At 40.3% G+C, this 26,034-nt stretch overlaps 3 protein-coding genes across 3 annotated transcripts; 1 reads left to right on the top strand and 2 right to left on the bottom strand.

Annotated features, from left to right (window-relative positions):
• Positions 1–406: 406 nt before the first annotated feature.
• LOC308460793 (vomeronasal type-2 receptor 26-like) lies at positions 407–9,096 on the top strand (the record flags this gene model as incomplete). The annotated part of the gene is made up of 4 exons (XM_080977328.1): positions 407–1,123; positions 1,288–1,515; positions 6,616–6,742; positions 8,195–9,096. The coding sequence occupies 4 exons, from the start codon at positions 407–409 to the stop codon at positions 9,094–9,096; spliced, it is 1,974 nt and encodes a 657-aa protein (XP_080833454.1).
• Positions 9,097–10,318: 1,222 nt separating this feature from the next.
• Positions 10,319–11,308, bottom strand: LOC308460794 (olfactory receptor 11L1-like; the record flags this gene model as incomplete). The annotated part of the gene is made up of 1 exon (XM_080977329.1): positions 10,319–11,308. The coding sequence occupies exon 1, from the start codon at positions 11,150–11,152 to the stop codon at positions 10,319–10,321; it is 834 nt and encodes a 277-aa protein (XP_080833455.1). The 5' UTR covers positions 11,153–11,308.
• A 5,500-nt stretch (positions 11,309–16,808) lies between these two features.
• On the bottom strand, positions 16,809–17,979 carry LOC308461526 (olfactory receptor 6F1-like). Its single transcript, XM_080978523.1, has one exon. The coding sequence runs from the start codon at positions 17,969–17,971 to the stop codon at positions 17,033–17,035; it is 939 nt and encodes a 312-aa protein (XP_080834649.1). The 5' UTR covers positions 17,972–17,979; the 3' UTR covers positions 16,809–17,032.
• Positions 17,980–26,034: the final 8,055 nt, after the last annotated feature.

Consider the following 26,034-nt stretch of genomic DNA (forward strand, 5'->3'; position numbering starts at 1 on the left):
CAGTGAAGCCGACTGCTTGATCTAAAACAGGCAGGGAGTTTCAAAGTGAAGGCACTGCCAAACTAACCAATCTTCTTACAAACGCAGAACATATATTATAGCGGTCACATAGGGACATGTGGGATAAGGTAGTTCTCGTAGTTTTGCAGTTTTGTTTATTGTGCTGCTCTACATTTTTAAATCTTGCAGAAAAACTCACTGGATATATCCATTAAAGCATTCCTATTCATTCTGTTCCTTTTCTGCACCCTCCTCCCTTTAGCTCACATATGGTCCTGCTCCCATCATGCATGATAAAACTCCAGGCCTCTCCTTCTACCAAATGGTCCCCCAGGAAGCCCTTCAGTATGAGGGGATTCTCTCCTTACTTCTGCATTTCAAGTGGATATGGATTGGGCTCCTAACGATGGAACTTGAGAATGGAGAACAATTTGTGCAAACAGTGGTTCCAATGTTTTCCTCTAGTGGTATCTGTTTTGCCTTCATAGAAAGAATCCCCAAAGTATCTTTCATCACTGAACTAAAAGACATGATACAGGAGTGTGCAAAAATACGTGATAAAATAATGGGTAGTAAAGCCAATGTGATGGTTCTCTATGGAGAATCTTACTCAATGATATTTCTTAGATGGTTTCCATATTTATCAGAAGAAGAAGAGATGGGAGAGGATGCAAGAGGTAAAGTTTGGATAATGACAGCCCAGATGGAGCTGACTTCTGCAGTTTTTCAAAAGACTTGGGATACACAAATAATCCATGGGGCTCTGTCTTTCACAATTCACTCTAATGCTCTACCAGAATTTCACAAATTTCTTGAACACATAAGTCCCTCCACCACAAATGGTGATTATTTCATCAAGGACTTCTGGCAACAAGCCTTTGCTTGTGTCTTCCCTAGTACAGTCACAGATGTTATGGATCCGAATATTTGCACTGGAGAGGAGAACCTGGAAATGCTTCCTACAACTTTTTTTGAAATGAGCATGACGGGCCATAGCTACTGTATATACAATGCTGTTTATGCCATGGCCCATGCTCTCCATGTCATGTCCTCATCCAGACTCAATTCAAGATTACTGGAAGACAATATGAAGCTGACATCTCAGGTTTATCAGCTATGGCAGGTAATGTGGCCAGATTTCCCTTGAGACTGTGTGCCATTAATTGGTGTTAAAATAGTGCAGTAAACAATCTGTGTAATGGTTCTGGTCCTTGTGAGATGCAGTTAACAATGTCTTTATTTGTAAAACTGACATAAACCTCTCTTTTCTCTCTTTTCAAAATCTAGTTCCACCATTTCCTCAGGGGTGTGTCATTTAATAATAGTGCGGGAGACAAAGTTTCCTTCAACCAGAAGGGGGAGTTGGAAGCTGGGCTTGATATTATTAATTGGATTGCTTCGCAAAACCAATCCTTTCATAAAGTTAAAGTTGGGAGAATGGATCCCCAGACATCTTTGGGGGAAATGTTCACCATCCATGAGGATGCTATAACATGGCACAAGTGGTTTAATCAGGTACAATCAAATTGTCGGTATTTTGAGTCCTGATTGTAACACAGTTTCACTGGTCAATGATGTGCTTGGATGTTATGAAGAATTCACGAGTTGATTAAAGAAATTAAATGTGAAGTTCCGAAACAGGGGATGTGCTTTAGATTTTATTGAGAAGTTGTTGGAGGAACAAAAAATATGCATCCTTTATATTGAATATATGTAAAATAATTATCATTGCTTGAGGTCAGAACGTAGTCTTGGGGCTCTGGAGAAGCAGCATTTGCTGTCCGCCAAGGCCACAGCATGATCCCAGGGGAAAAGGCCAATGAGGTGCCTGTAGGAAGGTGGGCTTGCAACCCTGTAAAATAGAATCACACCCGGAGTCCCACTTCTTGGATTGCCACCAGATTCACCACCCACCCACCCAGGAAGGGTTGTTATTGTCTGTCTGACCACATCGGGGCCGATGGGCCATAGTTGGGTTGGTAAGGTTTACCTTAACTGTGGCGATTCACTCCAGCAGAGATTGTTCCATGGGCTGGATTGTGCACGTCCTTGAGTGCGCACCCATGATTTTCACCGTTTGCGTCTGCGCAGACGAGGTTTCCAAAGCTGTGGAAGAGAGTCCCCAAGCTGCACTGCACCAGTTTAGCACAGTGATTGGGGATTCACTGATTGGGTGGCTCGGTTCAGGGGAGGCCCGTGGGCTGGTTAAACGACCCCCGTGGGCCATAGTATCATTTCCAATGGCAGTCCTGGCAGGATCCTAACACCTGGTGCATGTCAGTGGGTAACCTCTGATTAGGACTGATCCTACCTTGCATATAAACCAATAGGTGGATTCCTTAATACTAGGTACATACCCAATCACTTCGCCAAAACCTATTTACGTCTGTAATCAGTAATATTTTGGCCTATTTCAACCCAATAACCATCTTATGTCTGGTTTTCCCCTCACTGGGCTTCAGGCATCATGCACCTCGTAATGCAAACACACACTGATTTCAGTGAGGCTGCTCAGATTACTACAACAATGAATATCACCCAAAATAGTTAAAATTCAAATTTCATCCATAGGACTAAACTATATGTCCCCTATAAGTATTGGATACATGCAATAAGTATATGTCCCCTATAAGTATTGGATACATGCAATAATTCTTGACAGCTGTTTGAAGTCTTTGCAGTAAGAGGGAGGGTGGTGAACAAACCAGTTAGCCTTACCTCATAGTTGTCTTCTACCCTCTGAAGGGGAAAACTTTATTTCCCACTTGCTTCTGTCAAAACAAGAAATAATACTCTGTAACACATTGATTCCAGCCACCCCACTCTATTGGGTAGTCTCAGTGACAAAGCGAGGGTACAGTCCACGCCATTAGAAATGCATGTTTCTTTAAAAAAAACAAAAAAGAAAACAGAAAACAAAACTGTTCTTCCTAAAATTGTTTGAAAATTGGGGTTGAGACTATTAACGAGAGTTAAATCATTCATATGGAACAAAATGTCCATGAGCACTCTCTTTGATTGTGGGATTGGCAAGATTATAAGGCAGCATTAGATAATTGTTCCAGGTGCTAGATGCAGGGGAGTAGTCAATTGCTTTCTCCTGGAATGCAGCCACCATTAATGACCACCCTTCTGTTTCTGATAGCAGCTTTGAACATTCAACACCCACTCTCTCCGTCTTCTCCAAACTGCCTCAATTTGAGAAAATGGCAACAGGTTACCTGCTCAAAATGTGTGCATTCTATTTTTTCCCCAAATTTTTTTTTATTGGTTTTTACAATATTAACGACAAACAAAAACACAAAACGAACAAACATAACAAACATAATTCATAACCTAATTGAAAATAATAGTTATTAACTTTGTAGAGCGACTTCCTCGTTTCCCCTTAGTTGAATTTCATTGCATATCCTTATAACGGTTTTCCAAATCCCAATTTTTATACACTTTAAATTAAACATTAACATCTTTAACTCTTCTCCTTATAGTATTAAACATATTACTTTATCAGTTAACATAGATACAATCCTAAGCCCATAAAATATCTGGAAGCTATTTCCAGTTAGTTTAGCTTAACAAATGTAGCTAAATAATCATTAAATTTCTTCCATTCTTCGTGGTATTCCTCCTCCTTCTGGTCGTGGACTCTTCCGGTTAGGTCGGCTAGCTCCGAAAAATGCAACATCTTCATCTGCCATTCTTCTACTGTTGGTAGTTCTTGAGTTTTCCACTTTTTAGCTAACAAAATATGAGCAGCAGTTGTGGCATACAAATATAATTTAACATCTTTCTTGGGCAATTCCAAACCTGTTATTCCAAGAAGAAAGGCCTCTGGTTTCTTTATAAATGTATATTTCAACATTTTTTTCAATTCATTATAAATCTTTTCCCAGAAGTCTTTCGCCCTGGGACAGGTCCACCACATATGAAAAAATGTTCCTTCCTTTTTTTACATTTCCAACATATATTATAACAATTATGATATATCTTTGCTAATTTTACAGGAGTCAAATACCATCTATACATCATCTTCATTATATTTTCCTTTAACAACGTACATGTGGTGAACTTGACCCCTTTCTTCCACAATCTTTTCCAGTCTTCAAACATTGTATTATGTCCCAAATCTCTTGCCCAATCTATCATCACAGATTTAACTTTTTCATCTTTTGTATGCCACTCCAGCAAAAGCTTGTACATTTTAGATAAATTTTTACCTTCAGTATCCAACAACTCCGACTCCAACTTAGATTTTTCCAAGGCAAAACCGTTTTTCTTATCTAATTTATACAATTCATTAATCTGGTGATAATGTAGCCAATTTAGCTTATCTTTAATTTGCTCAAATGGTTTTAATTTATAACCTTCCTCTTCCTCTATTAATAAATCATAATATCTCAACCATTTGGTATTCATTTTTTTTTTTTTTTCTGGGCCTTTGCCTCCATTGGTGAAAGCCATCTGGGCATCTTTCTTTCTAAAAGGTCTTTGTATTTTATCCAAACATTATACAACAATTTCCTAATTATATGATTTTTAAATGCTTTATGGGCTTTTACCTTATCATACCACAAATATGCATGCCAACCAAACACATTATCAAATCCCTCCAAATCTAATAAATCTGTATCTTCTAATTTCATCCATTCTTTAATCCAACAAAGTGCAGCAGCTTCAAAATAGAATCCCCCTCTTTCTTTAGAATCCGTAAGTAATTTATATTTAATTCTGGGTTTCCTCCCCTGCCAGATAAATCTAGAAAGAGTTTTTTGCCATTCTTTAAAACATTTCACATTATCTATAATTGGGAAGGCTTGAAACAGAAAAAGCATCTTTGGCAGCACATTCATCTTAATCACAGATATCCGGCCCATTAATGACAATTTTAAGTTAGACCATACCTTTAAATCTCTTTTAATTTCATTCCATATTTTCTCATAGTTATCCTTATATAGATTCAAATTTTTCCCAGACAGGTTCACCCCCAAATATTTAACTTTTTTCACAAAATCTAGGCCCGTTTTTTCTTGTAGTAGTTTTCTTTCTTCATTATCCAGATTTTTCTCTATTACTTTGGTCTTGCTCTTGTTTAATTTAAATTCTGCTACCTGACCAAACTCATGTATTAGCTCCAGTGCTTTAACTGCACTGGAATCTGGATCTTGTAATGTCAAAACTAAATCATCAGCAAAGGCTTTTAATTTGTATTGTTTCGAACCTACTGTAATACCTTTAACTTGTTCATCTTTTCTAATCATACTTAGCAAGACCTCCAGAACTGAGATAAACAGCAGAGGGGACAATGGGCACCCTTGCCTGGTTCCCTTCTCAATTCTAATTTCCTCTGGAACCACATTATTTACAATAATTTTAGCTTTATGTTCTTGATAGATCGCTTTAATACCATTTAGAAAATCATGACCTATCCCCATACTCTCTAAGTTATGTAACATAAAACTCCAAGAAACATTGTCAAAGGCTTTCTCAGCATCGATAAACATTAACATTGCTTTACAACTCTTTTTTGCTTCTAACTTTTCCAAAATATCCACAACATTTCTAATATTGTCTTTCATATGTCTTCCTGGCAGAAATCCTGCCTGATCTTTATGAATATACTCAGAAAAAACCTTCTTTAGCCTATTAGCCAGTATATTTGCAAAAATTTTATAATACACATTAAGTAGGGAGATTGGTCTGTAGTTTTTAACGTTGGATCTATCCAGACCCTGTTTAGGAATCAGAGTAATGTAAGCTTGTTTCCAGGTTTCAGGTGCTTCCCCCCCCCCCCCGTAAAATTGAATTAGATATTTCTACCAGAGGTTGCATAAGCCAATCTTTCAATGTCTTATAATATTTCGCTGATAGACCATCAGGTCCTGGTGTCTTGCCAAGTTGCATTGAATTTATTGCGTATTCCACTTCCTGACTTGTAATTAAGCCTTTTAGTAGATTCTTTTTATCCTTTGGAATCTGTTGCAGTCCATTATTCTTTATAAATTGCTCGATTTTCCCTAAATCTTCTTTTTCTTTTTTATACAGTTGTTTATAATATTTATAAAAACATTTTCTAATGTCTGCAGGGTTCTCTACCGATTTTCCTTCTGTAACAATGTTTGTAATAGTACTTTGTTTTTGTCTCTTCTTTAGTTGCCAGGCTAGTAATTTCCCACATTTATTTGCAGATTCAAAATTTCTTTGTCTCATCCTTCTTATCTTCCATTCAGTTTCTTGCTTAACTAACTATGAATATTGAACCTGTAAGACTTTAATTTCTTTTTGGATCTGCAAATTCTTTGGGTTTCCTCTAAGCTTCTTCTCTTTATCTTTCAGTTGTTCCATAATTTTGTCTTTAGTCTCATTCTGTGACTTTCTCCTAACTGCGTTTTGTTGTATCAGAAACCCTCTCATTACCGCTTTGCTGGCCTCCCAAATCACCCTTATTTCCATTCCTTGATTAAAAATGTGTGCATTCTAGACAAGGTGCATCTGCATCAACACTTTTATATTGTGACCAAAAGTTCAGTTAAAATTAAGGTAACAATTTAAGGTTGACCCCCCACAAGTTCTCGAGGATTCCAAGCTCTATATTCTCTTTTTTCATTCATGGATTAGGCAAGGCCTATTTCTGTATGCAGTAAGAAGTGCATTCCTGGTTCAAGCAAGAAAATGAAGGAAGGGAAGCCGTTTTGTTGCTACGACTGCATCCCCTGTCCAGAAGGGAAAATTTCAGACCAGAAGGGTAAGAAGTAATGCATATAGAAAGAGGAAGATTGCATGAAATTCAGAGAAACAAGGCTAAAAATGCATAAGGATGTGTGTATACACTAGGACTGCATTCAGATAACACTTTATTCCATTTTCCAAACATTGTTAGCTAATAATTTCAATTTTTTAATGTGGCCTTTTAAAAGATGTAACAGTAGATGCTAGAATTTAGAGGGAGGTTTCTTTACCACTTCCATGTCATTAGCATTCAGTGCTAAATGCATTTGCAATTTTGTTAACCTGTAAAATTGTACAGCCATACCTCTGCTTACGTATCCTTCCGCTTACATAAACTTCGGGATATGTAAGCGGCAAACCAGGAAGTATATTTCTGGGTTTTTGCTGAGTGTGTACGCGCAGAAGCAGTCCCTCCATTTGCAGAGACCTCTGTATCTGACCGGAGCTCCAGAATGTCCGCAACCAGAGGTACCACTGTATTTGTGTTGTAACATAATGTGATGAAATTGCAGGGATTATTTAAGGGATGCAGGTATAAGGGACGCTGGTGGTGCTGTGATATAAATCACTGAGCCTAGGGCTTGCTGATCGGAAGGTTGGCGGTTTGAATCCACACGATGGGATGAGCTCCCATTGCTTGGTCTCAGCTCCTGCCAACCTCTCAGTTCGAAAGCACATCAAAGTACAAGTAGATAAATAGGTACCGCTCTGGCGGGAAGGTAAATGCACTGGCAGAGGAAGAGGAGTGCGGGGGGAGCGCACTGCCCCTGGCAGCACGATCCCGATGGGGTGCCATCACAGCTGCCTTCCCGCCCATGCTGGGTACCATGCCCCCAGGACGCGTGCCAACCCCACCCCGCCTACTCTCTGCCCCCCGGTGCTGAAGCATGAAGCTCCACCACTGGGTAAATGGCGTTTCCGTGCACTGCTCTGGTTTCACCAGAAGCAGCTTAGTCATGCTGGCCACATGACCCGGAAAAACTGCCTGTGGACAAATGACGGCTCCCTCGGCCAGTAAAGCGAGATGTGCGCCGCAACCCCAGAGTCGTTCACGAATGGACTTAACTGTCAGGGGTCCTTTGCCTTTATAACAAGATATACTTCCTTCCAGCCATATGTTGTATTTCAGTTGCTTTTGTCAGCTAATTAGAATTGCATGTGTATAACAGCCTTGGTAGAAGCATTGAAATACAGATTACTAGTGCAATAAGCAAACATGCATAGCAGGGCTCTGTGGTATCATTTCTGTTTGCTTGGTTTTCAAGTTAAACAAAATGGCTGCTTAAGGCCTTAAAGTTGGGAAGAATTTGAAACTTTCCACTTTAGAAAGACTCAGCCTTAATTACTGTAGTCACACTACATTTTACAGGATGAATAACTTATTCTTCTCCAATTTAAATTGTAAAATTGGCTGCTCTGGAGATTAACGGCATGTTTGTGAGATTATGCCAAATATTTTCCTTTTCAGATACGATTGACTGTGCTACATGTTCAGACCAAACTTACCCAAATAAAAACCATAATTTCTGTATTCCTAAGGAAATAAGCTTTTTGTCTTTTGAAGAACCTGTGGGGCTAAGTTTAGCCTTTTCTGCTCTTTCCGGTTCTTTGGTCACCATTCTAGTCCTCTTCACATTTATGAAGAACCACAACACTCCCATTGTCAAAGCCAACAACCGGCAGCTCACCTACACTCTCCTCCTCTCCCTCCTTCTCTGCTTCTTTTCTGCACTGCTATTCAATGGACAGCCTCAGATGGTGACCTGTCTCCTCCGACAAACTGCTTTTGGCATCGTCTTCTCAGTGGCTGTTTCTTGTGTGCTGGCAAAAACCCTCACTGTGGTTCTGGCTTTCATGGCCACCAAGCCAGGATCCAGAATGAGGAAATGGGTGGGAAAGAGGCTGGCCAATTCCATTGTACTTTCTTGCTCCCTTATACAAGGAGGCATTTGCATTGTGTGGCTGGTAATCTCTCCCCCGTCGCCAGAGGCTGATGTACACTCAATGGCTGAAGAAATAATACTTGGATGTAACGAGGGGACTGTGATTATGTTTTATTGTGTCCTTGGCTATATTGGCTTCCTGGCCATTGCCAGCTTCACTTTGGCCTTCCTTGCCAGGAAGTTACCCGACACGTTCAATGAAGCCAAGTTTATCACTTTTAGCATGTTAGTGTTTTGCAGTGTGTGGTTATCCTTTGTTCCAACCTACTTGAGCACTAAGGGGAAATACATGGTAGCTGTGGAGATCTTTTCTATCTTAGCTTCCAGTGCTGGATTGTTGGTCTGCATCTTTTCTCCCAAATGCTACATTATTTTGTTGAAGCCTGAATTGAACAAAAGGGAACAGCTAATACGGAGAACTAACTGAAGAATTAAATATTTGTTTCTATAGTTTATTGAACCAGGGTTATGCTAATTATAAACTGCTTCTTCATTTTATATTAATTTAGTGTTGATTTTTCTTCTACATTGGATGCTACTAAAACATCAGCTCTCTCTAATCAACATAATAAAATTGTTAAGCTCCCCCCCCTTACAAAAACGCCAATAAAAGAGGTTTGTATCATTGACTTGACAAAGTGTCTCCTTTCAGAAACTCCTCCCCAGATATCAATTCCACCTTTGAAATCCCAATAATGTCTGGGAAAATCTGGTCTTAAGGCAGCCCTAATTTTTATATATATTTGATTTCATATTTATTTCTCAATCTGGGAAAGTTTGTGAAGGATAGATTTATGAAATTTATTAAGATTTGTTTTAAACCACTTTCAAAGAGCGCATTTTCATATCAATGTAAGACCAAACAAACATGGAAACATACTTTTAATAACATCAAAATGCATCAAAACATTTTATGTCTGAGTGTAACCTTGAGAAATTAGTGGTGGAAGCAATTTGGCTAAACGGACTGCATGTTATGGCAAACTGCATATATTATGTCAGTGTTAGACATTCTAGTTCAACTGAAAATGAGGAACAGTAGAATGTAGAACAGAGAAGAGGAGGAGGAGGAGGAGGAGGAGGAGGAGGAGGAGGAGGAGGAGGAGTTTGGACTTGATATCCCACCTTTCACTTCCCTTAAGGAGTCCCAAAGTGGCTAACAATCTCCTTTCCCTTCCTCACCCACAACAAACACTGTGAAGTGAGTGAGGCTGAGAGACTTCAGAGAAGTGTGACTAGCCCAAGGTCACCCAACAGCTGCATGTGGAGGAGCGGGGAAGCGAACCCGGTTCCCCAGATTACAAATCTACCACTCTTAACCACTACACCATGCTGGCTCTGAATAGAAGGAGCAGTTAAAGAAAAAAAATGATGATACCTTTAATTCCAATTCTGATCAAAGTCTTTTGCATCTATTCTGCCTCCATATAGCCCTGGCATTTGGGGTGTGGGTGTGGGAAGGAGATTTGGCAGCCATATGGCTTGGAATCCCTGACATAAATTATGACATCCATTTATAGACCCAAGCAATTTCCTATGCAGAAACGCAATAGAAATTAATACTAAATCTTTCTAAAATTAAAAGATTGGGATGAATGAGTAAATTGTCCCTTCAAATAAAACAATACCTCACTTATTAGAAGTAAGGATCACTGGTCTATTGCCACTTCTATTGGGGTTCCCTTATATGCTGCCTCTGGTTCCACAGTGGTGGCCATGCACGGACAATAAGGTTCTTTACAGATGAGTTTCCACAGGGCTTCTTTGACATCTTTGTTTCTCAGACTATAGATCATGGGGTTGAACATGGGTGTGATGACAGTGTACAACAAAGAGAAGAGTTTATTGAGAATGGGTGACTGTTTTGCTGATGGGGCTGCATAAACAGTACCTAAAGTGACATAGAACAGTGTCACCACAATGAGGTGAGAGGAACATGTGGAGAAAGCTTTCTGCTTTCCTTTGGCAGATGGAATTCTCAAAACAGTCGAAATAATTTTGGCATATGAAGCCAAAGTGAGAAGAAAGGGGACCATTGTCACCATGGATGCTAAAATGAATGTGGTCATCTCTGCTATATGAGGGTCAGCACAGGAGAGCTTTATAATAGGGCTTAAATCACAGAAGAAATGGTCAATTTCATTGGAGGCACAGAACGGCAATCGGAAAGTTAGCACGATAGTCACTATAGGAGTCAGGAATCCACTTATCCAGGAACCAGCTGCCATCTGAAAGCAGACTTTGATGTTCATGATGGTTGTGTAGCGAAGTGGATTGCAGATGGCTAAGTACCGATCATAAGACATCACTGCTAAGAGATAGCATTCAACGACTGCCATGGAGCCAAAGAAATAAAACTGGGCAATGCAACCAGAGAAGGAGATGGCTTCACGTACTTTAAGAAGAGTCTTCAGCATCTTTGGGACAACTGAGGTTGTATACCATATCTCCAGGAAAGAGAAATTTAACAGGAAGAAATACATGGGTGTGTGAAGGCCTCGGTTGAGTGATACAGTAATCAATATGAGGATGTTGCCAGAGACTGTAATCAGGTAGATAGCCAAGAATGTCACAAAGAGAAGGATTTGTAGACCATGAAGATTCCCGAATCCCAAGAGAATAAATTCTGTGATGGTTGTTTGATTGTTTTCTAGTAAAATGAGCATCTGAATGCAACAAAAAAATTATAACAAAGAGAAGAGAAACAATAACAACTACAACAACAACAACAGTAAAATGGTTACAGTTATATGGAATAAAATAAAAGTACAATTCAGACCACAGAAAGTATTTCTAGCTGCTTCTTTCAGAATATCCTATGTACTATGTTACTAAATAGAGAATAAACAATAATTAGTAGCCTGTGTTGTTGTCCAGAGTTGTGGAATCACTGTCCTAAAACTGCTGCAACTTATCTGGCTGATGCTGGGTATATATACAATGTCAAGTTAGGGGCTGTGCAGGCACACTGAGAGAGGGTTGCAATCCAGCATGAGCTGCTATGGCCTCATATCCACCAGGGATCTGGAAAAATATTTGGAGTTTGGGCTTAGTACACATTTTGTAACAGGCCAGTAATTTTTAGTATAGACCCTGAAATCCTATACATGGTCAGTTAGAAGCCCCTGGATTAATTTATTTGATGTGGTTTACTCCTACACAAGCATGCAAATGATTGTAGTTCTGTAGCTTTATCATATGGATATAGGAGTAAAGTAGGGTTGCCATATTTCAAAAAGTCAAAATATGGACACAATTTTTTTTGATTTCTCTCCATTTTACTCCTATTCATTTCTCTGACAACAAAACTTGCAATTTTCCCCAAGTCTGTAAAGCTATGATGAGCATCTGGACTCAACAAATAATAATAAAGCCATTAAATCAATTTGGATGAAAATAACATTGTAATGGAAATGGCTACTCCCCACATGAAATGGGGGCACTGTTTGTGTGGTCGTGCGCAGCCTCCCCCCAAGCCTACGCGATTCCCCGCAATGCAGCCCACCTTTGCCTCCCCAAGCTAGATACCTGGAGGTTCCTGCCTAACCTTAAACAATTAACCAATCCCAGCTGGGGAGACGTTGCCAGGAGAATGGGCCAGGTAGGATTGGGACCGCCCTGCACACACAATAGAGGGTGGAACTTACCTGGGAGCCCTCAGTCAGCTCCAGAGCTTCTCCCGCCCGACCCTCCCTCAGTTTATGCCTTCTTATTGCAGGTTACCTCTTCTTTACAAGTATGCAGGCGCTGCTGCAGTCATTAATGGTTGCTGTTGAAGGACCGGAGAGGAATTTCCCGTGGCGGCAATCCCAGGGTTCCCCGTTAAAGGGGTTGTGATGAGGGGAGTCACTGGCCATACGCTGAAAGGTTGTCAGTGCTCTCCCCTGTGTTGCAGTGAAATGGGGGGGGGGGCTCTCTGCTTAAACATACGTCTTCCAGAGCCAGCCCTAACCCCACACGGATTACATAACCCTGGTGTTCCCCAGATCCTCGGCTGGGGACGGGGAGGAATAAACGCCCAATGACTAAGTCAAGGTCTCCCTACATCTGAAGGTTTAATAAAGTTGTGGCCAATTTTAATCCCATAGCATGTTGTCATGAGTCATTACTCCACCCATGTGTCGCCGCCTGGCCATGCAATATATTTATCACAGCTCAATAAAGACACAATTCCCCCTCCCATGTTCTGAAGGAATATTCATTTAAGAGGACATGCTTTTTCTTGTATATTTGAGAGGAGACATTTATAGCAGAAAATTTTATCCAGTGCTATGTACTATTGTGCAGTGCGAACGAGTAGAGGTATTTTTATACATTTTTATCCTTAATTTCAGTTCCTTTCAGTTCCTGTTCATTTCATTTGAAATGCTTTCAAAAAAGTATTTATGCATTTCCCTTCAGAACTGTCAAGAACTACACTGCACCTTTCAAAGATACACAATTTCCACCAGGTAAGGAAGTTTAACCCACCAGGTCATATTCAATTGGAGTCAAATTGCTTAAGCAACGCTGTGGAAAATCAGAATAATCTGGGGCAATCCAGTGCTTTAACAGGAATACTATATTGCCATGAATTGCCTGGTGGAAACAGGGCCCCCACACATATGACAATACCCACACATATATCACAATCCAACTTCTGAATAATTATGAATAGGATTTCACAGCATATAATCAGTATATTGCTCAATGTAGGTTTTATACCCCACACATCTTACTGGGTTGCCCCAGCCACTCTGGGCAGCTTCCAACATATATAAAAACCATAATAAAACATTAAACATTAAAAAAAAAACCCCTTCCCTTTACAGGATTGCTTTCAGACAGTTTGGGGGCTGCCTAACTCCATACCCCCAACATTTCTCAATGAAAATAGGGACATCCTAAGGAAAAGTGGGACATTCCGGGATCAAATGAGAAATCGGGATGGCTTCTCTAAATCAGGGACGTCCCTACAAAATAGGGACACTTGGAGGCTCTGCAATCCAAATAACAGAGAAATCAGCTGAAGTGATCATTCTGCCTTTCATTTCTACACAGTTGCTTACCATTGTACTAAAATGAATGACACATGAAATGCAGTCATTCACATTGGTTATTTAGATATAAGCTGCAGTACCTTCATTGGAGCTTACTCTTATGTAGTGTGTGCAGAGTCTTAATAATCAAAACATGAATTTCATTGGGGCCACAATCATATGCACACTTACTCAAACAGAAAGTGCCGAGGAAATGCTCATAGGAAACTTAACTTCTGAGTGAATGTGCTTTGGAGTTTGCTGTTCATCACTTTCTTCAGCTCAAATGAGCAAATCACAATGTGCCAGTTACTTCTCCATCCAATTAATGATTAACTAATGAAAATCACTCTTACAACATGTGGTAATGGTAACCGTTATGTTATAGCAGTTTCAAAGATACCATGTGCAACACTTGCATATTTTTTTTTCATTTGCCAACGGCTGGATATGTGTCCTGATTCCCCTGATATGCCTTCCATTGCCCATTCAAACAAGGTGGCAGTCATGCAATCATGAGCATGTATGTATGAGTTAAACTGATCCCAAGCTCTTTCTTACTTTCAGGATGTGAATTGAGAGTTCACTGTTTATCTATAGCAAGGTCCATGATCAAGAAGGTTCCAAAGCTTCTTGACCATGGGAGTTGCTGGAGTTTTATCATGTTAGAGTATGCAGACACTTGGACACAAAGGCACCGGGTGAAATAAACAAGCATAAAAAAAAACAGGTGTTACTAGGATCTGAGTTGAAATGTCCTAAAGATTTACCAGTATTACCTTCCTTTAGGGTAAATTAGTGAAAAATATGAAAATGTCTGCAGATAGATGTAAGACTGAATGGCTATAACTTGAAATAAAACATGCTGAATAAAATAAAAGTGCTGTGATATGAACCTCTGAAATCAAACTTATTAAAGATAAATTTAAAATAGCTTACCATTATAAAAAATGTCCCATGTAACCATTTCTTGATTTTCTGAGAGGCTACAAATAATTCATTTAAACTTTTTTCAGGCCGGGGAGCTGTATATTTGATCCTCCTCCCACTTTTGATATTTTAGAAACTAACTCTGAATTAAGGTTTGATCACTTCATCACCAAATCAAAAGCAGACGAATCACAGATTATGAATGTTGGGTGTATATTTAACGTCCCATTATACATCAAAGTTGATTCTAGTGCAGTGACTTAGACATTATACTACAATTGACATTAAAATATAAAGTGAATGTCACACACTACAATATTTATTCCCAAAGGAAAGCTGTTTCTAACTGAGATAGCGTCAGCCAAGTGAACTTTTTGAAGAGGAAGAAAAGTTGAGTTAAAGAAATTACTTTGCTGATTCCTTTGAGGCAGCTAGAACAATGTAAACATATAGAGTATGACCTTTGCATAAGATTAGCACCAAGTTTGAAAGAAATTAAATGACAGTATAACAACCCTTTCGCCCTTTTTAATAATTGATGCATTTTGTATACTGTGTATATTTTTGACTTCTTTGCATTGAGTAATTCTTTTTTGGGGAAAAGCCAAATGAAGAAAAAAAAAACATAAATACATGCTTTAGAATTTATTTAGGATTGTTTGTTAGTTATGTATATTATTTAAAACACACACATATATTCCACAAATGTAATAATTCAATGTTATACCCCCATATGTATTAAAGGCCAACTAGCATAACCTCCTATGCTTAACCATAGAACAATTAAAAAGAAACAGAAAAAAACAGTCCTTTGTGCAATTTTTCCCATGTAAAAAATACTGTGCAAATGTGTTGTGAATCATGATGAAAAGGAAATAAATATATTTTTTTTTTTAAAATGGCGCAAAAGCAAGATGGTGATTGCTTCAAAACATAGCTGGTTTTAAATCCTTAAGTATTATTTTAATGCATTCCACTTACATGTAATTGTGCTGAAAAACTGGAAGTTCTATAGAGATGTGATTTGTGTGTATATATATATATATATATATATATATAGATAGATAGATAGATAGATAGGAAAAAACAACTAGAAGTAACTAGAGGCAATTTTGACCATAGCTGCAATGGCCAGAACCAATCACTGAGCCATGGTGTCTAAACAGTTTATAGATGCTCTAGGTAAAAGGTAAAAGGTTTTTTTATTAGGGTGAGGCAGGGAAAGCCATCATTAGTATCTGCCATCCCTGGGCATCGCCCTGCCCTACTCCCCCCAAAAAACCAATCTCTTAGAGTGCAAACTATGCAGGTGCCGCTCTGGACATTCCTTTTGTGAGAAACAACTGTCCCAGTTTTAATGTTTGCACCCAATGAATGATGGCATAGCAGTGATTAGCAATTTTGGAAATGTATCCAAATAGACAAAATGAAGTCAGTGGGTATATCATTCTGGGGAAGAAGCTTCCTAATTCGTTATTGAGCCATTTTGTTTGTTTTCTGCTAGTGGAGAAGTTACTGTTGTCCCAGAGAAAGAAATGGTTCATTTTCTTTTGAGTGACAGAAATAGCTTTGTAACACACATAGTGGCCCTCTACGCACCAGCTGCAAACAAACAAACAAGCAAACAAACAAAAATAGGAAATAGGAAAAATGATTTAGATAAAATTGCTATACAATGTTGTGGTGATTCTGAGATTTAATCTTAAATCAAGCTTGATTTGAATTGGTTGGTGTCTCTAGTAACTGCTTTCAATAAACCAATCTTTTGCATAGCTCTGTGTGAAGAGTATTTATTGGGCTGATAGGCACACACTTTGAACAACACACAGGTTAACTCTATGCACAAAGTTACAGATAGGTAGCCGTGTTGGTCTGCCATAGTCAAAATAAAAAAATCCTTCCAGTAGCACCTTTAAGACCAACTAATTTAGTTCTTGGTATGAGCTTTCGTGTGCAAGCACACTTCTTCAGATACACTGAAACAGAAGTTGCCAGATCCTTCTATATAGTGAGAAGGTGGGGAGGGGTATTACTCAGAAGGGTGGTGGGAATTGGAGATTGGCAGATAGCTGAGATGAGCCTGCTGACGACTCTTAACGACTGTAATAGGTCTTACAGGAAAAGGCAAGGGGTGAGAAGGTGAGAAATGGCACAAAGTTTCTATGCACAAAGTTTCAGTTCTCTCATAGAAAGGTGTTTTATGGAATCATATGTGGGGTGGACACACCTAGGACCATCCAAATGTACATGTAAAGTGTGTGTGTGTGTGTGAGTGAGCACGTGCACAAACAGAAATCTTACTCCAGTCATCTGCAACTCTCTTAACAACTAGACTGTCTGCTGCTAAAATCTAGGCCAACTAATACAGATTTTATTTATTTATTTCCCTTCCCCTTCACATCTGTGCTTTGTTAATCACCTGCACAATACTTTTCTCAACACCTCCCTCACCTCTTTATTTCTTAGAGTATAGATGAAAGGATTCAAAAGAGGCACCACAATAAGATTGAAGATGCTCACTACTTTGGTTCGTTCTAATGAGGTCTGTTTAGATGGCTTTACAAACAGGAAGATAGTGGAGCCATACCAAATAATCACCACAGCAAGATGGGAGGAACATGTGGAAAAGGCTTTTTGTCTTCCTTTTTTGGAGGGGATGCGTAGGATGGTGAGGATAATGTAAATATAGGAAAGAAGGGTTGTCACACAGGAGCCTACAATGACAAATATAGCTGTGAAAAAAGCTGTTATCTCAAGAAAGTGGGTGTCTGTGCAGGAAAGAACTATCCAGGAATCTAGGTTACAATAGAAATTATTGATAACATTGGGGCCACAGAAAGACAATGTTGTGAGCAGATAGGTTGGTATACACATAGCAAGGAATCCACCAAGCCAACAGCCTCCTGCCAACTTGCTAGAAAGATGAATGTCCATAATGGTGCTGTAATGAAGGGGGAAACATATGGCCAAATATCGATCATAAGCCATGATGGCTATTAGAAAATGTTCTGTGCACCCAAAGGAAAAAATACAGTACATCTGCAAAATGCAACCTGTAAAAGAGATGCTTCTGCTTCTTCCGAGGAACATAGCCAGGATCTTTGGGACAGAGGCTGTTGTGTACCATATTTCCAAAAAAGAGAGATTGCAAAGAAAGAAATACATGGGAGTATGGAGACGGCGATTAGTTACTATTAGAAGGATAATACAGAAATTTCCCAAAATGGTCAAGATGTACATATTTAAAAAGATGATGAAGATTGTTAGCTGGAAATGTGAAGACCCAGGGAAGCCAAGCAGAATGAATTCCATCACTCTTGATTTATTTTGCTCTTCTTTGTTGTTTTCTCCCATCTGTTCTTTTCTTTAACCTGCTGGAACACAATTTTGAATGAATATGCAGAACATTTCTCCTTACCCTCAATATGAATATTACAGACAATCCTTGCACAAAGTTGGTAGAATTTACATCAATTGAGGTTTGGTTTTGGGGTTTGTTTGGTTTAAAAAAAAAAAAAAAAAAATCTAGACCACCACCTAAAATGAATTCCCAGCATTGCTAATACAAAAACTGATATGAATTTTTGAATTATAACTGCATTTTGGGAGACAAGGTTACCAGAACAATATTCAGTACAGTCATAACTTGGGTTACAGACGCTTCCGGTTGCACGATTTCGGGTTGCTCACTGCGCTGAACCCAGAAGTACTGGAACGGGTTACTTCCTGGTTTCGGTGCTTGTGCGTGTGCAGAAGTGCTAAATGCCGCTTTGCGCATGCGCAGAAGCACCGAATTGCGACCCGCACATGCGCAGACATGGCGCTGTGGTTCGCTGATGCTGTGGGTTGTGAACGTGCTTCCCGCATGGATCACATTCGGAACCCAAGCGTCTACTGTATTCTAATAGTATTTATAACTAGGGATCTGTTACTTTAATATGAGAAAGAAACTGAGAGAAACCAAAATGGACAGATTTGACAATTCCTACTTGTGATCCAGGATGCGGGTGGTGCTGTGGTCTAAACCACAGTTCAAATCCCCATGATGGGGTGAGCTCCCGTTGCTCAATCCCAGCTCCTGCCAACCTAGCAGTTTGAAAGCACGTCAAAGTTCAAGTAGATAAATAGGTACTGCTCTGGTGGAAAGGTAAATGGTGTTTCCGTGTGCTGCTCTGGTTTCGCCAGAAGTGGCTTAGTCATGCTGGCCACATGACCCGGAAAAACTGTCTGTGGACAAAAGTCGGTTCCCTCGGCCAGTAAAGTGAGATGAGCACTGCAACCCCAGAGTTGTTTGCGACTGGACTTAACTGTCAGGGGTCCTTTACCTTTACCTTTACTTGTGATCCAACCAACTGAACACAGACCACCAAGCTTGCCTGAATGGTGCCAATGTGTCCATGGGAGCCTAGCAAAAACCCATTTTTGCTAAATGTCTGGAGCTGCAGAAACTCAAAATGTTGTTTTCTTGAGTTTTCTCATTTCAGTTTGGAATTCAAAGCACCAGTGTTGCTTAGTGAAAGACCAGGGTTCAAATTCATATTCAGTCATGAAGCTAACTGGGTGATCTGAGCTCAGTTACTGAAATCAGATGGGAAAGTGGGGTATAAAACAATAAATAATATAAATCAATACATAAATATTTAAAATGACCATCCGGTTGGTTCCATTTTGTGTTCTGGGTTCAGTTTGTAGAGGTTGCATATTGTATAGTCTGGTCTCAAAATCAGATTAAACGTGACTTTTAGATGTTTATGAGAGTTTTTTTTAAAAAATCCAAAATTTTAACAAATAGTGTTCTCTCTCTCTTTTTATATACAGGAAATCCAGCATGTAAGATTCAATATCAAATTTATCTCAAAACCTACATGTTCTGAAAACAAACAGAGCTTGGAAGCTATTTGATTTTCTTAGGCAATATGCTTCCTTCACCTTTATGAGAATGAGAGTTTGGTTGCAATCCTGTACAGAGTCAAGACTGCTTTTATCCCACTAATGCGCATACTTGTGCTTGCTTCTTCAGTCAGTAAAAATGTTGCTCTAAATTCACTAACACTGCAATCCTATTGACCTTGGGAAATGTAGCTCTCCCTCTCCAAGGAAACAGAGAGAGGAGCATCTTTGAACTGTGAGATCAGATTTCATAAGGCCCCCCAAAAGCTGCCATAAACCTTATCTTACTATTGCCAAAAAGACATGCCAAAGAATATTTGGTCATGCTGGACGTGGATCAGGGAAAAGCATGGATCCAAAGGAAACAAAGTCTTCCTATCCCCTGAAGCTGCCATATACATGAGAGGGACATTGTTAAGAAAATAGTAATAATAAAAAGGGGATATAAAATACTGCTTCTCTCTCTCTTCAGCTCTTGCATCTTTAGTTTTCTCCCACTGACCAACACACTGGTAGGATTGCTTTATATGCATTTTAATGTATGATTTTATAGGGTGTTAGGGGGTGGGAGTATCTCTGGTAGGAGACATATTGTGCTCTTTTTGGGTAGCTTATCCACCTTTGACCCCCACTCTGCACTCAGCTCTCACCTGTGGCTCCTAGAAGCTATCAGCATGGGACAGAGGCCATACCCCCGAAACAGCTTCAGCTGGCTGGCTAAGCCAGATGAGGGTAGCCAAAAGGTCTCAAACCCTCAGAGAGTTAGGAACTTGCCCTGCATCTTAAGACAGGCTCCAGCAGATTGAATGGATGAGACCAATAGTGGATCCAGTGGTCAAGAAGGAGGTTTCTTTGTGTGCTGTAGAGAGAAGTGAGGTGCAGATGGGGCTCATTTACCTGGGAAGGTATCCCTCTAGGATAGGGAAAACTCTGATCCTAAACCTCTGCTGTCTTGTGGGATATCTTCAGGAGAAGAAAAGGCTAAGGAGTGAACCCTACCCAAATCTGGAGCCCATATGACATTAGGATGGGTCCTTGTGTGCCTCCTTCTGGCAACTCCTGCTCCTGCAGCCAAGCTGGTGCCAAACATATTGCTCTGCTTTCCCCTGGACCCCATCAGCAAGGCCAAGAGTGGGGTCTTGTTGTCTGGGCAGCCCAGGACCTCTGTACCTACTGCCCAGGCTTTGCCCCAGGGAGGTCACTAATGCAGCACTAATATCACTCCCAGAGGTGCACTCCATTATCTCTCAAGATGGCAAATGCCAACATTTTAATGTAAACAGATCAGCTGCTTCTCAGCTGGTCTTCATGCCCAGAGGCCAATTGTGACCCTCCCGACCTCTCTCTCTGCCCTTCCCCAAACGAGACTCCTCATTAGCCCTGCTCTGTTCCTTCCTTGAGTGCTTTTGCCTATCTGGAATGCGTCCTTCAGCTATCTTAATGGATGTAAGGTGAAGATACAGGAGGAGTGGATTCTTTGCAGAAGCCTCAGGCTTTTGCATGGCTAGTATGTATTACAACAGTAAGAGTCACATCTGTTGTTTCTCTCCCCTTTGTCTCTAGTTTCACCCCCTTCTGGCATGTAGCTCTCTCATGTTGCAAACAAAGAACTGCAGCTCTTGGGCTGAGAAAGGTTCCCCTGCTCTGATTTTTTTATTATTATTACTGGCAGGGAAAGCTACAGGCCAGCTGTTCAAAGTAGTATTTTTTTCCATTTGATGAATTGCTGATCACAAATGCATTTAATATTTAAAAACTGTCAGAAAAAATAAGTAAAGAAAGCCACTTCACAGATATTTATTGCATCATCCTTTCATATCCATACGCAGACAATATCGCTTTGAATTTTCATAGCAACCCACTCACCCATCCTATAATTCACACATACTGTATACATTTTCAGTCTCTCAGTCATCAGCTACTTTATATTTATTACACCCCTCATTGTTTCTACTCACAGAGTCTAAAACCGAACCAGGAAAGCCCTTCTAAGCACCTCACATACAGACAGCTGACCAAGGCATATTTATATCATTGACACGATCAGAGCTTCCCTTTACATTTTATCTCCAAGGAATTCATACAAAATGTTCTCAAGCAATTATGGACTAGATAATTCCCACCCCCCCAGGATATTTCATATTTTTTTGTAATCAATTCTCTCCATGGTTTTGGATTGCAATGCTAACTCAAATTTCAATATGAAATTTCAATTTCTAATAGAGAATAATGAAAATGCCTGAAGCTAAATTAAACACCACTATGGGTATAAATAACAAGTACTCAAACTGGCTTTTCTAAAATTGCTGTTGTTGCTGCTGCTGCTGCTGTGCTGTTGTTTTATCATTATTCCATTTATATCTCACCTTTCCTTCAAGAAGTTCAAGATTTTGTACATGCTTCCTATTTCCCTTCCTATTTTATCCTAATAGCAATCCAGTGGCATAGGTTAGCTGGAGAGAGCATGGCTGGCTCAGGGTCACACTGTGGGCCTCATGGCTGAGTAATGCAACACTTGAATCATGACACCACACTCGCATCCTCAGATGAATGTAAACTGCATGCAGCCCATTGGTTCAGCATTTTTGAACCTGTACTTTCATTTTCCAATGGGCATTTTTCTATTTTACATTTTAATCTATCACCCTTCCTTTATACTTGAGCACAGGATGGCTAACAACACACAATCCGTAGAATGATCTTAAAACCGAACTTTTTTTTTTTTTTTAAATTCCCAAATAATAATAAAAATATAAAAAGACCACCCATGAAACGAACTCCACACCCAAAAGAATGTCCCATTTTCACTGCCACTGGTGGCACATCTATCACCACATAGTTTTTTGTAGGTGGACTGGGGGAGCTACTGGTGGCATAAGTATGTGTGTAATGCCACATCCAAGAGCCTTTTAAGTCAGTCTTTCAGGAGTTTTAGGATTGACCCCTTGTTTCATTTGTTAATTAAAAAAACACCACAGAAATTAGAGTTTTGTTTCCCCAGGCAGGTGCATATTTGTGGCTCATGGGTGTTGTGGAAATAATACAAAATGAACACCAGTTTTGGGAGAAATGAAGCCATAACTTTGATGATTAAACAGTAGGTGGAGGTAGTATGGCAGCAGGGTGAGGATCAAGTCTTTATTCCACTCAGCTTCTACTGATGGAATGGCATTCCTTTCAAGGTTGGGAAGCACAACCCTTCACCTTAGGAGTCGCCCAGTACTGAAGTCATGTACCAGTGTTGAGCTCAGTACTGAACCAAGCATCCGGGGTCCCACCAGGGAACCCAGAGAGATATTCCAGGAAGGCAGTGTCAGGGACGGGCCAGTGGTTTCAAGTTCCCTGGAGGGAGGGGGGAACCTGGGAGTGGAAGAAGTGGTTGATGTGCCCGAGGGGGAGGGAGATACTGAGGAGAGATCTGTTAGAGTAAGCTTAGAGCAAGAAGCAGGAAGGGCGTAGGGAAAAATATGGGTTCGGAGCTGATTTGGGATCTAACAGACCCTAGGTCACACTCTCCTGTGCCCACTTTGGTGGTTTCCCACTGTCTAACACTCCTTCTAGGGTTATACTGTGTCCTCCCTAAAAGAGAGCACGTGTTGCGGTGAGACCTGGAGACCGACCTCCTGGTTGTGGGTGGGACTATTGGATAGCCACAACACCCGAATTGGTAGGTCACTCATTGCTGGGTGTAATCTGACCAATGGGGTGCAGCCTAAACAATTCAAGGGACCTATTTAATCCCTTGCACGTGACCCAGAGATTCTCTTTCGCCTCTTGCAAACGGAACAGAGAGCAACCTGTCCTGAGAGACTTGCCTTTGACGATTGTCAGTTGGTGATATTGATTCCTTTTATCCTCTTTCCCGGTTCCTTTCTAATTTAATTTATTTTCTCCTCATCTTAATTTAACCCCCCACCAACCCTTCACCTACAAAAGGGTCTTTTCCCGGCGTGGGGCTTTGCACCCAGTAAAAGGGAGCTTGCCGCTGTTCCATCCCCATCCCCCAATTAGGCTTCTGCAGCCCCTTTGAAAATAGGGATGAATTCAGCTGAGGCTGACATTGGGCTTACCCGATACAATGTGGCTTTTATTCGCGGAACTGCGCCTGCTTGGTGGTGCACTTGTAGGCACCCACCCTTCTTTAAAATCTGAAGGGGGGGGGGCTTGGAAGAGTTGAGAGCAGCTCTTCCTGGACTCAAAAATTTTGGTCACTGATGGCAGTGATGTGTGTGGCTCGGTAGCCAGTTGCCCAGCTGCCACCGAGAGGGCCAGGAAGTGTGTCCAGAGCACAGCGGCCAAGAAGGTTCTGGCCTTGGGTAGTACGGTGATCTGTCACCCAGGCATTACCTTCAGTGATCCATCCCTTTACAGGCTTGATGGGGTTCATCTGTCTGTGATTGGGAATGATTTGTGGCTGACTGCAGTGTTAGTGGGGTTATGGGATTGGTTACAGGTGTGAGTGGTTGGCGGTGGGTGCGGGTGCTCGTGTGGTGGATAGGCACTGGTTCAGGTGATAGGGATGGGAGAACGGTCTCGTCATCCTTATGTGAAGGGTATTCCATTAAAGGAATCCAGGGACTAAACTTGGTTTGGTCAACCCCCAAGAGGGGGTTGTGCCTGTGCCTGAGTCCAGGGAAGCATCGGGGGGGGGGTGGACAGAGACTGTTCCCGGGCTTTCCACCTACCTCAGGTGTTCACCCTTGGCTGACCTATGATAGAGCTCTGGGTCAGCGCTACCTGGAACGGTGTAGGGACCTAGTCAAACCAGAGCCTATGCAACCACTCACTTTTCAGTAATCAATAAAGTTGTGGCCTAAATTCTGCCAAAAACCAAAACTAAAATTTGAGTCAAATGTGTTTTTATTTGGGGGGGGGGGGGATCCTCTGGGTCTGAACATGCAACACTTCTTCCACCAGCCAATTGTTTGAGTGAGTAACTGGTGTGATCCTTACTGGCAGAGCCAGACAGGTCTGGCCAGAGACCTCAAAAAAGCTTCCAGTGTTGTTTAGGGATGTAGATTGCTCTGCCTCTCCTCATCAACTATGCATAAGATTGCATGGCAAGCCTGTTTTCTATTAATTAAACATTAAAATTATCTCCAAAAATGATAGCAAAACCTCTGTGGCAGAACAACTGAATCACTTATGCAATTTGCACACACACTGGAGGTGGAAATGGTTGCCGTAATCCAACATGTCTTCCACACTTTTTATCTATCTGGCTTTTGGGAAGAACCAAGTGGAAACAAAGCAGGTGGTAGGGATGGTAGAATCTGTCAATTTTGGTATCTCTCAGTTTCTCATTGTTTCCAATCTTCTCCACATTTCATCATCAGCTTGTCATGATGATTATGATGATTTTATAAAGTCACTCAGTGAGCCATTTCTGCTCTAACTGCAACTGAGAGATTTAAAGGGCAGAAAGATAAAAGTTTATGACCCATTCAGGAGATATTGTGCTCTGTCTTCTCCTTAGATATTTCTTATCTACAAAAATAGATCTTGATCACCCAAGAAGAACAATAGATAAAGCAGCAGGGACGAGTAGGTCGGTTCCTATGGCTTGATGGGCCACATGAGGACATGAGCTTTGAGTTAGCCATCCCTACCTTAAACTGACCTTCCCCTCCCCCCAAAAAGCTCTAAAATTATTTGCTTATCTACAATTTCTTTTTTCCTTCAGTTACATCCTGAATAATGATTAACTGCAGGGATGTTCCAGATGCACACAACATAGAACCACACTTGCATATACTGTGTTTTTGTTGTTGCTTTTAAAAGAGAGATATTGAAACAGAGTCTTGTCACTATTAGCTGCTCATGGAATTTTTTTTTCCACCTGCAGATGCTATATATAAATAAAGTTTGTGACTGAGTTTCCTCCTATACCCTAGGGAGAAAAACCCATTCTCCCTGATCCAATACAACTGGCACATTAAAATAAGTAAATAAATAGACAGACATTACTCCTGTGACTTAATAATAAAGCAAGCAACACCCATTGCATTTACTCAAAGTGTATAAATTTATTGACTATAGTCAAGAGAGAATTCCCAACAAAAATGCATAACGGTTGAAACACATGGGATCAGAAACTAAAAAATGTGTTGCAATGGATTAGGCAAGCACCATAAATTTTCAAGTGAGAATGCTTATTATTTTAATGCAAGAAAAAACACAGATAACAATAACAACTTTTTTATCTCCAAGGAATGCAGTTTTTTCTTTAATTGTGACACAGGGTCTTGAGGTCTTCATCAGCTTAATCAGAACAATAGAAAGGTAAGAATTGTTTTTATTATAAATCACTTAGGGCACAATCCAGCACAAATTAATTGAACTAAACTCTACTATTTCAATGACAGAAGTTTAGAATGTTCAGAAGAAGGGAAATAAGTTGTAGTTGTAAATGTAATGGTTAATGTGTGTAGATGTGATAGTAGGGATTTCCCCAAGAATTTTATTCTTTCAAATTTCTTCATGGACTTTCCAATTAACTACTCTTGTTAAATGGAAAACAAACACAA

The sequence above is a fragment of the Podarcis pityusensis genome, assembly GCF_964106645.2.
Source record: "Podarcis pityusensis genome assembly, chromosome: 13".
NCBI lineage: Eukaryota > Metazoa > Chordata > Lepidosauria > Squamata > Lacertidae > Podarcis > Podarcis pityusensis.